Genomic DNA, 11,919 nt, shown 5'->3' on the forward strand with positions numbered 1-11,919 from the left:
TCCCCCTTCCCCCCCACCTCCCCTCCGCCTCCCCTTGCACCTGTCCTCGGTGCACAGCCCGCACATCCCAACCAGGTTCTGGTGCCGGTCCCGGTGCCCCCAGCACCTGTGCCCGTCTGCATACACGGGCTCAAACGTTCGCGTATCTGTGCGTGAAGTGCAGCCCGGGCGGGGGACTCCCGGCTCTCGCTGCTCCCTCCCTCCGTTCCCTCGCTCCCTCCCCGCCGCCGGGCAGATGGGAAGAAGGTGCGATGCGAGGGGGAGCGGGTTTACAATTTCAAACGCGGCCTCCCCGCGGAGGGCTTCATTAGCATATGTCAGGGGGACCACCGTATATATATATACACGCGGGGCGTATAAACACCACCCGCCTCCTGGCTCGCACCGGCTCTTCTCGGCTCAGCTCCCCATGCTCGGGGCCTGGCCGCGCAGCCCCACATGCCCGCCGGGAGAGGCCGGCAGCCGTCCGCCGCCGCTCCCTAGCCCGCTCGCCCCGCGCCCCCATGGCTCCTCTGGCCGAGGTGGGGGCACTCCTGGGCGGCCTGGACGGTCTGGGGCAGCCGGTGGGCGCCCACTTCCTTCTGCCGCCCGCTGGGGAGCGCCCGGCGCTGCTGGGGGAGCAGCGGGGCCCCGTGGAGCGGGCGGCGGCGGCGGCGGAGCTGGCTCACTTGCAGGGCATCCTGCGGCGGCGGCAGCTCTACTGCCGCACTGGCTTCCACCTGCAGATCCTGCCCGACGGCAGCGTGCGCGGCACCCGCCAGGACCACAGCCTATTCGGTAGGTCGTGGGGTGGGGAGCGTGAGGCTCGGGATGTCTGAGGGTGCGGGCGGGTGGGTACAGGGTATAGGGGGACAGGTGAGAATGGGACCTAACTTTGTTTTTTGGGGTGCTTGGAGGCTTAATAGGATAACGTATTCATTGAGGCCCTTATGTGGTATGAGGCTGCTTTGTGGTACAGAAGGACAAAGTAGAGGTGGATAAAATTCCACTTTGCTCAAGCATAGGCTTTATTTCCCTTTGCTCTCTCTGTCAATAAACCGAAAAAGAAGTGTTGAGCCCCAAAATATGAATGTTTCTAGTGGTTTAAGAGTAAAGCGTAGGCAGTAGTTGTAGGAATGATGCATCTGAACAAACCTGCCGTTGTCAGCCACACTCGAGTTTGGGTGTGTGTTGATTCAGCAGTCATAAAAAGGTGATTGAAGAGCTTCCTATCATCCTCCCCACAGCCAAAACAATCTGCTGGAATGGCTTTTAATTGCTTTTATAACACGTGGATGTTCTGAGAAGTAGAAGAGCAGCAGTCAAGCAGAGCTCTTCTCAGAAGGGAGATTTCCTACAGCATGTAAACATGAAATAAATCTGTATTTTAAAAAGGGGGAAAAAAAATAAAATAGCCCAGGATCAAACATCTACCAGGCTTTTTAGAAATGTTCTTCCTTTATTCTACTTTATTCTGTGCAGGTTTGTCTGATGTGGTTGCTTTGTGGCTGAATCACCTGCTTATTAGAGCTTAGAAAAAGGGCGGCTTTGAAAATGATACCAGAGAGACAAAACACCTCCACCTCTTTTATGGGGCTCTGTGCTTTAGGAATCGGAGCACGAGGATGATTTACATGCAGTAGAGGTGTTTTTTTGTTTTTTTAATGATCGCTCTTTGTAAAGGATTTATGCTCTTTGGTCCTTGGTGAGGTAAATAAAAAAAACCTGCCAAACCTCAATTAAAATTCAGAACATCTAAAATTATTGTGCAGTCCATCTGCTTTGCAGTGAAAAAATGGTCCTGAATGAGAAAGAATGATCGTTAATACAGCAAATAGACAAAAAGATGTGGTCAAAATCAAGTATGCTATTAAAATCACTTTCTTTAGATGGAAAGTTTTTAAAGACTGATTTGTGGTTTTGCTGCTCTATCTATAGCAAAATCTTAGGTATGATTCCCAAACAGCTTATTTCTGAGTCTTTGTTTACATTGTTAACAACTCCAAAAAGCTGGTTCACACGTCTCTTTCCTTTCATGTTTTATATGCACTGTAATCTGTGCATATCAATTGGTTAAATGGGCTGGCACACACTTGCCAAACTGCAGGCTTCAAATAGTGCCTCATCTTCTGAATGCTTTGTGTTGTTACCATGTATTACATTTTGGGGAAAATGTAGTATAAGTAATGTTATTATACAAACCAAATGAGCACCATATTTTCAGCACACAAAAAGGTGGCACTGAACTGAAGATAGCAGGTTACGTCAAGAGGTGTGGGCCCATATAGCTAGATAAGAGCTTTGGCAAATACTTTTTACTCCCCCCCATCACCCCCTTCTTTTTTTTTCTGTGGGTAGATTCTGTTATATAAAATTCCCATCTGTACTTTGATTTCTATTCAAATGGTCTAATAATAGAAGTGTTTTTTTAAGATAATGCTATAGAGAAAGTATATTTTCAGGTAATCCAAACCTATCTCCTGATGTTTGTGCAGGCAACTTGGCAAACAGCGTCTAATCATTATAGATTGCAACCACATAGTACTAAAGGTTTTAGCCTGAGTGATGAATGAAAACCTTTCATCATTAAAATTAAAGGTGGAAGAAAAAAAAAAAAAAAGCCTTCTTCAAATAAAGCAGGATTCTTTTACCTGGATGAGGCTTCTCAGGCTGCTTTCATGTGAACATTGTATATGTTTCCATACAGTGGTTGAAGTTTCAGGAAAAAAAATAGGCTATATTTATTATATATACATTTTCCGGATATATATTTTTAATGATTTTATTCATTTTTGTCACAAGTTGAATTAAAACAATCTTTTTTTCTTTTTCTTTTTTCCTTTGGATATCAGGTATCCTTGAATTCATCAGTGTGGCAGTGGGACTGGTCAGCATAAGAGGCGTAGACAGTGGCCTTTACCTTGGAATGAATGAGAAGGGAGAACTCTATGGCTCTGTAAGTATTGCTTTCATGTCAGCTCCTACATGTTGAGGTTTTGATTCACTTGTTAGCCCCGTACAAGCACAAAAAATCAGTGATCTGAACAAATGTGAAATGGTGACCTGCTGACACACTGCTTGCAAACTTAAACTAGACTACATAGTTTAGAAACTGAGGTGAAGTTAGTTTTCCTTTGTGTAGTGTGGAGAGTGTATTATCACCACAAAATGAAAATAGTGACAATGTTCCTTTTGTTGTGATTAGTTCTGTCCTCCTGCTTAAAATCTGAAAAGTAACACACCATAAAGAACCCATGCAGGTCTTATCTCTGGTGTGGTAGACTTCCCATGACAGAAATCTACTCAATAAATTACTGTGGGTCAATTGAATTCCAGCTAAATTGTAAATAAGTGGCGGCTTCTTAGCTAGTGTGCTATATAATATGTTTAAATACAAAATTGGATATGTGTAGGTCCAGTTTTTAGAAGAATAAAGGGCCAGTTAAGCTTCCAGATTCCATGTCATGTCTATATAATCCTCTTGGATTTGTTTTGTTAACAGGCAGAGCAAGCCTAAGATATTAAGACATCTCATTTATCATTTTCTTTCATAAGTGTTCTCACATATATATCAACAGTTTGACTTATTTTTCTATGCCGTTCCTTTGTGTAGGAGAAACTAACTCCTGAGTGCATCTTCAGGGAACAGTTTGAGGAAAACTGGTACAACACTTACTCCTCCAACGTGTACAAACATGGAGATTCTGGGCGGCGATACTTCGTAGCACTTAACAAGGACGGTACTCCCAGAGATGGTGCAAGGTCCAAAAGACACCAGAAATTCACACATTTCCTGCCCAGACCGGTGGATCCTGAAAGAGTTCCAGAACTGTATAAAGATGTGCTAGGATACAGCTGAGGAGAGAGGGACGCTTGGAAAGAAAACCAAACCAGTGCTATTTCATCTTGCCTGTTTTCACATGACAGTACAGGAATTTGAAGAAGCTACTTTGTGATGGACAGGCCTCTATTTTCCAGAGTTTGCATTTAGGAGACAAAGCCTTAAAACTGACAGCTGATTAGCTTCCTTCAAACTTGCTGAACTGTATGGCAACCAGTAACAAGAGGGGGAAGTTGGAGTGTGACTTTCTTTAACATTACAAACTCTTGTTGATTTTTGTCTGGACTACTTATGGCCCATAAATTATCATAAACCTACTTGCATCATGTGGATCCAACAATGGCTGGAAGAAATAATAATAAATAAACTGTTATACAGTTAAAAAAAAGCCAATAATGTTGACAACTGCCTACAAAGTTTTGGTGGCTTCACTTCAGTGATGGACCTTAGATGTCAATACGTCATAGTCAGAGATGGGACTTTTCTGGATGGACCTATTTATACAACTTCAGATAGCATATATTTATTTTATATATTTATTTATTACAGAGTTTATTTTTTACTGGGATATGAAGAGAATACAAACCCCTACCCCCAATGAGAAATCATTTACAGTGCCAACATGTTCACAGTAGTGTCGTAATACAGAAATGGTACTACACTGCTATGCATCTCAAACCTGAATTCAGATTTCAATGTCTGTTAGTTAAAGATAAGGTTATATTTTGTGCTCATACTATTGCTGTATGACTAACCTTGTTTTGGAAAGATTATCCAGTTTTTTTGACCTATGAAAGTGCCTCGCAGATCTGTATTGAATTCAAATGCACATTTGAAAAAGGGAATTAAAAATGATTTCACATTATTTGGTTCATTGTCGTTTTTAAGTTGAGCCTTTAACCTTGTGTAATAGTGCAAACCTGAAACAATAATGAAATGCTTTAAAGGTACCTTGAAAGAACAAGTAATAGTAGCTCTCGAGATCTTGATTTAAATCACATCGCACTTGTGTGCTTTTTTTTGTTTCTTTGTTTTTCTTTTGGCCAACTGACTGCTACTTTCTTTACTAGCACACAAATGACTACATGATTAGAATCCTCCGCATTGCATCAAATTTTCTTGTAGGATTCTCATCACTATACAAAATGTTTTAACTATAGGTCATTAATTTTAAGTGGAAACGGTAACTGAGTAAGAAGTCTCTGATACTGCTGAATGGATGACTTTGAGTGAATGCTGTTTCTCCCCTGAGTACAGGGGACCTGAGGAGATAATTGCTTTTTTTACCCAATTCTTAAATTAGGGAATAATCTGAGCATCACTTTATGTGTAAATACTGCCTGAATGCAGACAGGCTCTAACTCTGTGCCAGTGATGACTATACAAGTTTATCATGCTAATTTAATTTAGGACTGTCAGTTCTGAAGCACAAGTTTCTTAGCATGCTGACTGACAGATGAGCCTCCAGTTTATGTGAGACTACTGAGGACTGATGACAGACTCTGCATGATTTAGACATATCCCTGCTGCGGCCTGCTGTCAGATGGCTGGCACCTCCACAGGAAAGGTGGGTTCAGGAAAGGGACTGGAAGGAGGGCAGCCAGATGTGTATTTTGCCAGAGTTGCTCTCAGGTTTCAGGTGCCAGCTCCCCCAACGGGCTACACTTCAAAGTAACTGATTTTGAGTTCAGTATGGTTCAAGTAATGTATGTGCATCATTTATATCAAATCAAGGTATTGACAAAACATATTTTCCAGCATATAACATGCTTGCTAAAACCATCAATAAATGAGAACCTCTTCCAGTCTATAATGAGAAGTGAATGAGTTTATGGACAAAATCACTTTCTGCCAAATAGAAATGGATTGCAGACACAGAGAAAGATGTTTCAACGCTTCATGGCTAATGATCTGAAGCTTAATAAGGGTACAGGTTTTGTTAAAATTTTCTGAAAAGCAGGTAGTTGAAGACCTACTGTGCACTGGGTGCAATTTACTAAAACAACATTGTAATGTGCTTCAAGTTACCATAAAATAATGAATTTGAGGGTGATACTGAGTCTTTTTAATAATAGATCAGCAAGTAATATACTTCAAATAGCTAAAAAAAATTACGCTGCATATTAAAAAATAATTTATTTCATATAAGTTGAGTAATAAACTATTGGCTGCTGCTCAGGAGACAAACCCCATCATTTCTGGCAAATATACTCAGTGTTCAACACATACCATTAAAATAGTCATCTTTCTTTGGATTAGCAATTTACTCTTAGTACAACCATGTCTAAAGTACTTTCAAAATAGCAAAAATTGTACTAATCATTATTTTTATTGCATATCTTTCTTCCCAGATATGATACAGTGTAGAGCAGTAATTGAGGCTAGTTTTAAGTGGTGAAAATTCTTCCACTGAAAATTCTGAATCTGAACAGCTAGCCAGTATATCAACAAAGGAGAAAAGTGATATATGCTGGTCATTTATTTATCCCACTGCAACTTGAGGTATATGCCAATAATCCTTGATCAAAATGTTACGCGGCAGGCACTGTGGTGGCAAATGCATTTATAAAACTTAAAAGTGTTGGAAAAGTGTCAGCTTCCTTTTGCACCCTGGCATGTTTCCACTAAAGTAATATAATGCATTTTCCTGTTTTGTTTGTAACACTCACCTACTTTCTCTTATGTTCTGTCCATCATGATCCTCACATTAAGTTAATATTTGTTGGGTATTTTTTTTTTTTTTTTTTCTTCAGTTTGAGAATGAAAGGTGCCCAAATGCATAAAGACAGAGTTTGGTTTTATTGTTTTATTTAGCCAGAATAATTATTGGTCTACTTTGCAACAAATTTTAATTTGCATAACTCTCTCAATTTGAAAGTCAAGGGCTGTTCTAATGTCACAAACAGAGTAATCTGAAAGAAGTGTCATTGTTAAATTTCAGAGGAAATTTGTGAAGGCAGACGTCCCATAGATTTGAGGGAACATGTCATATGTTGAAAGAAGCCCCTGCATAACTGACTGCTCTGTTTCCATTTTTCCCAAGGAAGAATAGTTGAAGACAGTTACACAGCTTATGTAGCAGGTGCAGCTCCACTTTCTGCTTCCCACTGGTTCTCATTGGAACTGTGAAACTTTTGGTCTTTTGATCCCAGAAGCAGCTGGGAATTGGGTGCTCCATGCTAGCTCTAAATTTCTTTATACATTTGTTTTCTGTTGCTCTCTTTTCCAAGTTCTGTCAGAAATAATGTACTAGCAACACATAAGGTTTTCTGAAGTCAAAGAATCATAGAATCACAAGGTTGGAAAGGACCTACCAGATAATCTAGTCCAATTGCCCTCTCATTACCCTTGCTACCACAAAGTCCAGGCATAAGTTCTACTCATGAGCATGTTTGAAATTGAATTTATTACTTTTATTAATCTTTGTATTCTTGGTCAGAATGTGGAATTTCAAATTTCTAACAGTCATTAAAGCTTTTGTGGCAGTCATCTAGCTCAGATATAGAACACAAGTGCCTCTGGAATTGGGTATTTTTCATTAGGTGAGATGATATAACTGGAAAAAGTGCACTGCTTGTCTGAAAGGCACACAGCTTTTTCATTGGTCTGAACCATTCATATCTGCATGGAGCACTTTAGTTGAGTCTGTCTTCAAGTTTTCTGCCATAAGCTTATTGGTGCTACTTCTCATGCACAAATGTGACAGCTTGCATCACTGATTTTATCTGCAAGTTCAAATCGCTGGAATGGCCATGTGCTCTGACAGCACTCCAGGTTTTTACAGAACTTACTTTCTGGTAGGTGAGAGTCAATTAACAAGTGCACTTTCACTGCAACTTTTACTGACATCAGTTTTCATTCCTTAAGGAAAGTGTCAAGCCACTTTCATAGGCTTCCAATCTTCATTTAGTACCTTTCTAAAGATTCACTTAAGCACAGATATTTCATAGAAACTGTATGAGCTATGGATGTGATTTGTTTTTAAATTAAGGTTTATTTAACCATACCAGGACTACACTATGGCAGCTGTAACCATGCTTCTACCAGCCACTAGGTTTTCCATGCTCCTTTTTCTGTAGAGCCATGAACTAAATGGAGGGAAGACATTTCTAGTCACTGTAAATGTATTTTCAATATTGCCTTAACATAGTGAACCAATTCAGCACTGTAAATACTGAGAAGACGGTGGTAAGATGCTTAATTTTTGCTCATCTTGGTTCATAAAACTGAGTGATGCTGGCAGTAATAATGCCTTCTGGAAATCTCGGTTGCTTCTTTTGCTTAAAATGTGAGGAAAACTATTAACTTCACAGATGCAATCATTTGATACTTTTTTTTTTTCTTTTTCTCCCAGTATTGTATTCAGCTATTGTGGTGAAGTTTTAGCTGTTAGTATGCTTGGTGATAGAGTACACATATGGGTGTATATGTGGCTCTCTCAGTACCAGATGATAAAAACATTGCTGAAAAGAGAGGAAGAGCACATTTTGAAACTGATATATATCATCAGGAGATTAATCAAGAAAGTTTCATTTACAGCACTGGCTTAAAATAAGTTTTTGTTTATTTGTTTTGTTTTGTTTTCTCAGCACTTTTTATGGTCCTCTATGGATTCTTAACAGTCAAAGATTCATGGGCTAAAAACCAGAAAGTTATAAAATCTTCTCAGATGAAGCATACTCAGCCATGGCAATGTTACAAATAAATTGTACACAAATAATAAAAAGGAAGATAAAAAAAGAAAAAAAAAAAAAGAAAAAAAAAGAAAGAAGAGAAAAAAAGGAAGAGGTCAAACAGTTACTCCTATTGCCATTTGGAGAGATATTAAGTTTCAAACAGAAATTGGTTGGCAGCTTGCCAAAATAACTATTTCATCTGCAACGTGATCAGACACTAGAACCATTCTGGAAGTTCAGGAGAAAGAGAAAATACAGGGTTAGAGCAGTGGTGACACTTGCTCTTTCAAACAGATTGAAAGTGCGGTGGTACTGTTCTCTTTTTATAGCAAACGCAGCTCACAGAGAAAAGAGTTGAAGTGTGAGAAAGGTAGTCTTCTGAAAGTGAGGTCAATAACAACTTTCTGTTGTAAAGTTTTGATATATATGAATATTGAATCATAGGATTGTTGAATTATGATTTTTCGTATGGTTATTGGAATATGCTTTCTTAAAGCATGAGGTAACCCAAATCACATACTAATTTCATGGATGTCAAAAGTTTTACTGGATATATGAATAGAGTCCAAGTTAATGCTCATTTGCCTCCCAGATGCCATCTCTTTATAAATACAGGTCTAACCTAGCATATATTCGCAAAACATACTCTTCAAGTCAGTTACCAGTATCTCTTTTGTTCCTGGAAATAACAGTCTCAGTAGTTGAGTCCTTCAAGAAACAACTTCCTGTTTTTATTGCTCATAGAATAGATCTTCCAGCTGTCTCTAAGTTAGGTTGACAAAAGGAGCCATTGATGTGACTGTGGGTCTCAGGGTGGGTAGATTTGCCTTAAAGAAGTTTTGTTTATACATGGCTGAGGTATCAGAAGTGATTGGAAACTGTTCACTCCTAAATTTTTAACAGTTGACTGACCTTCTCATTGTGCTGAAGTTACTGGGTAGGATCATATTGGCTATCAAGTCATCAGTATCCCAATAGTGCTAATTTTGTGTCTTCTGTTCTGTTGGAGCTGGAAAACATAATTTTATTTTCTATTAGAGTTACGGATGTAAGCCAGCTGGCTGGAACTTGCAGTGAATAAAATGGAGGTGAAATTGACAGGGAGGGGAATATTCTCAGAAGTATTTGAACATTGAGATGTGCTCTGAGATGATTTTCACAATTAATGTCTTCCTTGCTAGAGATCCTACGGCTCATGAGAGTTATCAAGTTTTGAAGTCCAGATGGAAACTCCTTAGTTTCAGCTGAGCAGAAGACTATTGTTGTTCTTTTGGATAGTCACATAATTTAGTGATAGCATAAAAATTTGGAACTACACTTTTTGTTCGGCCCTTTCCTCTATCTATTCAACCTTGGGACTACCTATTAAAGTCTTTATACCTCAATTTCACTACCTATAAGGGAACAATATCTCCTAATTATTAAGCTTAAGATATGTAGAAAAGTCTTGTAACTTTAGAAATTTAACCTGCTGCAGAAGCTACCTATTAAAATGGTCAGTCCCTTTGGTAACCTTAAACACTATGATATAGATGTATGCTTCTAGCCTACTATATTCCAAATATGATTTAGAACTGGGTTTTGTTTTGAAAATGTCAAATGGTGGCTCTTCCTTTTCAAGAAACTCATTGTCATGGTCTTGACAGAGCTATGCTATGTTGATGGTCTTCTTGTCAAACTTACAGAACTGCAGTTCTTAACAGACAGACTTGAATATTTTTTTCATATGAAAACTGCTTTAGCTGCTCTTCATATTGCTCTTTTTATAGTTAATTCAAAATAATTTCTGCTTTTCTTACAGTCCTATTCATCTTTGAGTAATCAATCAGTAGGTATTGCTGTGAGAAGATTGCTTTGTCCAAATTGACCTTAGTGAACCAGAACCCAGGGCTTAACAGTCCAGAAAGTAGTCAGCAAATACTCTTAATTCTGTGAAATTACCTTCATATATACACAGAAACTTCTGAACACTGAACTGCAAACCCTGTGTGGCACAGTACTTTCTCACACTTTCTCTTCTAGATCATGGTTCCATGGGTATCTGTCCAAAAATCATAATATTTACTGAAGTTAATTTTGTGAGTGCTGAACACTGTAAAGTGAAATATGAAACTGTCCCTAGAATTGACTCATGGCTGTATTCAAGTATCACTGCAAGCACCATATTGCGTTTGAGTTGTTGTTAAGAACTGGGTCCAAGATAACCACCTTTGTGTAATGATTGTGGTTTTGTGGCTTACAACCTCAGTTAACTCCACAAATTTACCATACTGAGGAAGAAAATTATTTTATCTGGGAATGTATCTACTAATCTTAGTTATGCAAAGTGTTCTCAGTTGTTCTAGTGATTATGTTAAGCAAACAACCTTAATAAAGAATATGTAGATTTTTGTTTGTTTGTTTTATTTGTAGAATATCTACCTTGGAAAGTTAAATTTGTCTAATTACAGATTATTAGCAGAGTTTACCTTAGCCATTCTATCTAGTATGATTAATTTTTTTTTCATATGACAAATCTGTCTTTTCTTAATGCTCTTACTCCCGCTCACCTTCTTTTGTCCATTCTTTGGCATTTCCTTTCCCTCAGTATCTCTGAGATCTTTTACAGGCCATTAATATAAAAGAGAGAAAAGTAAGTTATATCTCATAACCAGGTATTTCTTCCCTGTATATTCTGTCTTTGTGCTTTGGGGAATTGCGCGCTGCATTCAGTGTGAAGAACTAAACCTATCTTGGCTTTGCACTGCACTAGCTCTTGTCGTCTTTACATATTTAGACCGTCCCATGACAGTATTTTAAATGAAAAAGTGACAGATGATAAATGACACATAGAACTCTCACGTTTTCATATGAAAAAAAAAAAAAGAGGCACCATTGTTTCAAAACAGCAACGCTCTTTTATCTTAGGAAAAAACTTCAATAGTTCTATGAACAATTTGGTTGCTTAAAAAGATGGTGAGTATGCCCATATGTTTTCACATGGTTCTTTTATGATGTTGGCCAGCAATGATGAAATTAGCATGTTTTGATCTATATACAAGATGTTCATAAAGAACTTGAAAGGAGCAGTTAGGAAAATCCAAAAGCTAAAACATTTAAGATATACTTTCTGGTCTCATTTTTGTGTGATTGTCAGCCAGGGACTATCATGATCAAGGTAGCTTGCCAATTGCCTGCCTCAGATACAATATTTATTGCTGCAGTGGGGATTTCCTATCAGAGATCTGAAGACAGGCTTTTGTACATTATCTCTTATAGGCAACCTATACAAATCAGTAGAAGAGATCTGATTGCAAAGTAAAAATAACTAGAAGAGAGAGATTTTTGATCTTTGGGTTTATTTGAACTTCATTTTGTTGTTGTTGTTGTTCAAGTTTTCCTGCAGGTTGCTTAAAAAAGAGAAGGAAATTGTCTGATGTTTTG

At 38.7% G+C, this 11,919-nt stretch overlaps 1 protein-coding gene across 1 annotated transcript; it reads left to right on the plus strand.

Annotated features, from left to right (window-relative positions):
• Positions 1 to 233: 233 nt before the first annotated feature.
• FGF20 (fibroblast growth factor 20) lies at positions 234 to 4,685 on the plus strand. The gene is made up of 3 exons (XM_015862148.3): positions 234 to 777; positions 2,832 to 2,935; positions 3,593 to 4,685. Exons 1-3 carry the CDS (start codon positions 315 to 317, stop codon positions 3,836 to 3,838), a joined length of 813 nt encoding a protein of 270 aa, XP_015717634.1. The 5' UTR covers positions 234 to 314; the 3' UTR covers positions 3,839 to 4,685.
• Positions 4,686 to 11,919: the final 7,234 nt, after the last annotated feature.

This window comes from Coturnix japonica, chromosome 4, assembly GCF_054131305.1.
Source record: "Coturnix japonica strain WE chromosome 4, WE-NBRP24, whole genome shotgun sequence".
Taxonomy (NCBI): domain Eukaryota; kingdom Metazoa; phylum Chordata; class Aves; order Galliformes; family Phasianidae; genus Coturnix; species Coturnix japonica.

Coding starts and splice junctions, on each gene's coding strand:
- FGF20 (XM_015862148.3), top strand. CDS start 315: ATGTCAGGGGGACCACCGTATATATATATACACGCGGGGCGTATAAAC. Junction 778..2,831: donor CCAGGACCACAGCCTATTCG/GTAGGTCGTGGG, acceptor TTTGGATATCAG/GTATCCTTGAATTCATCAGT. Junction 2,936..3,592: donor AGGGAGAACTCTATGGCTCT/GTAAGTATTGCT, acceptor TCCTTTGTGTAG/GAGAAACTAACTCCTGAGTG.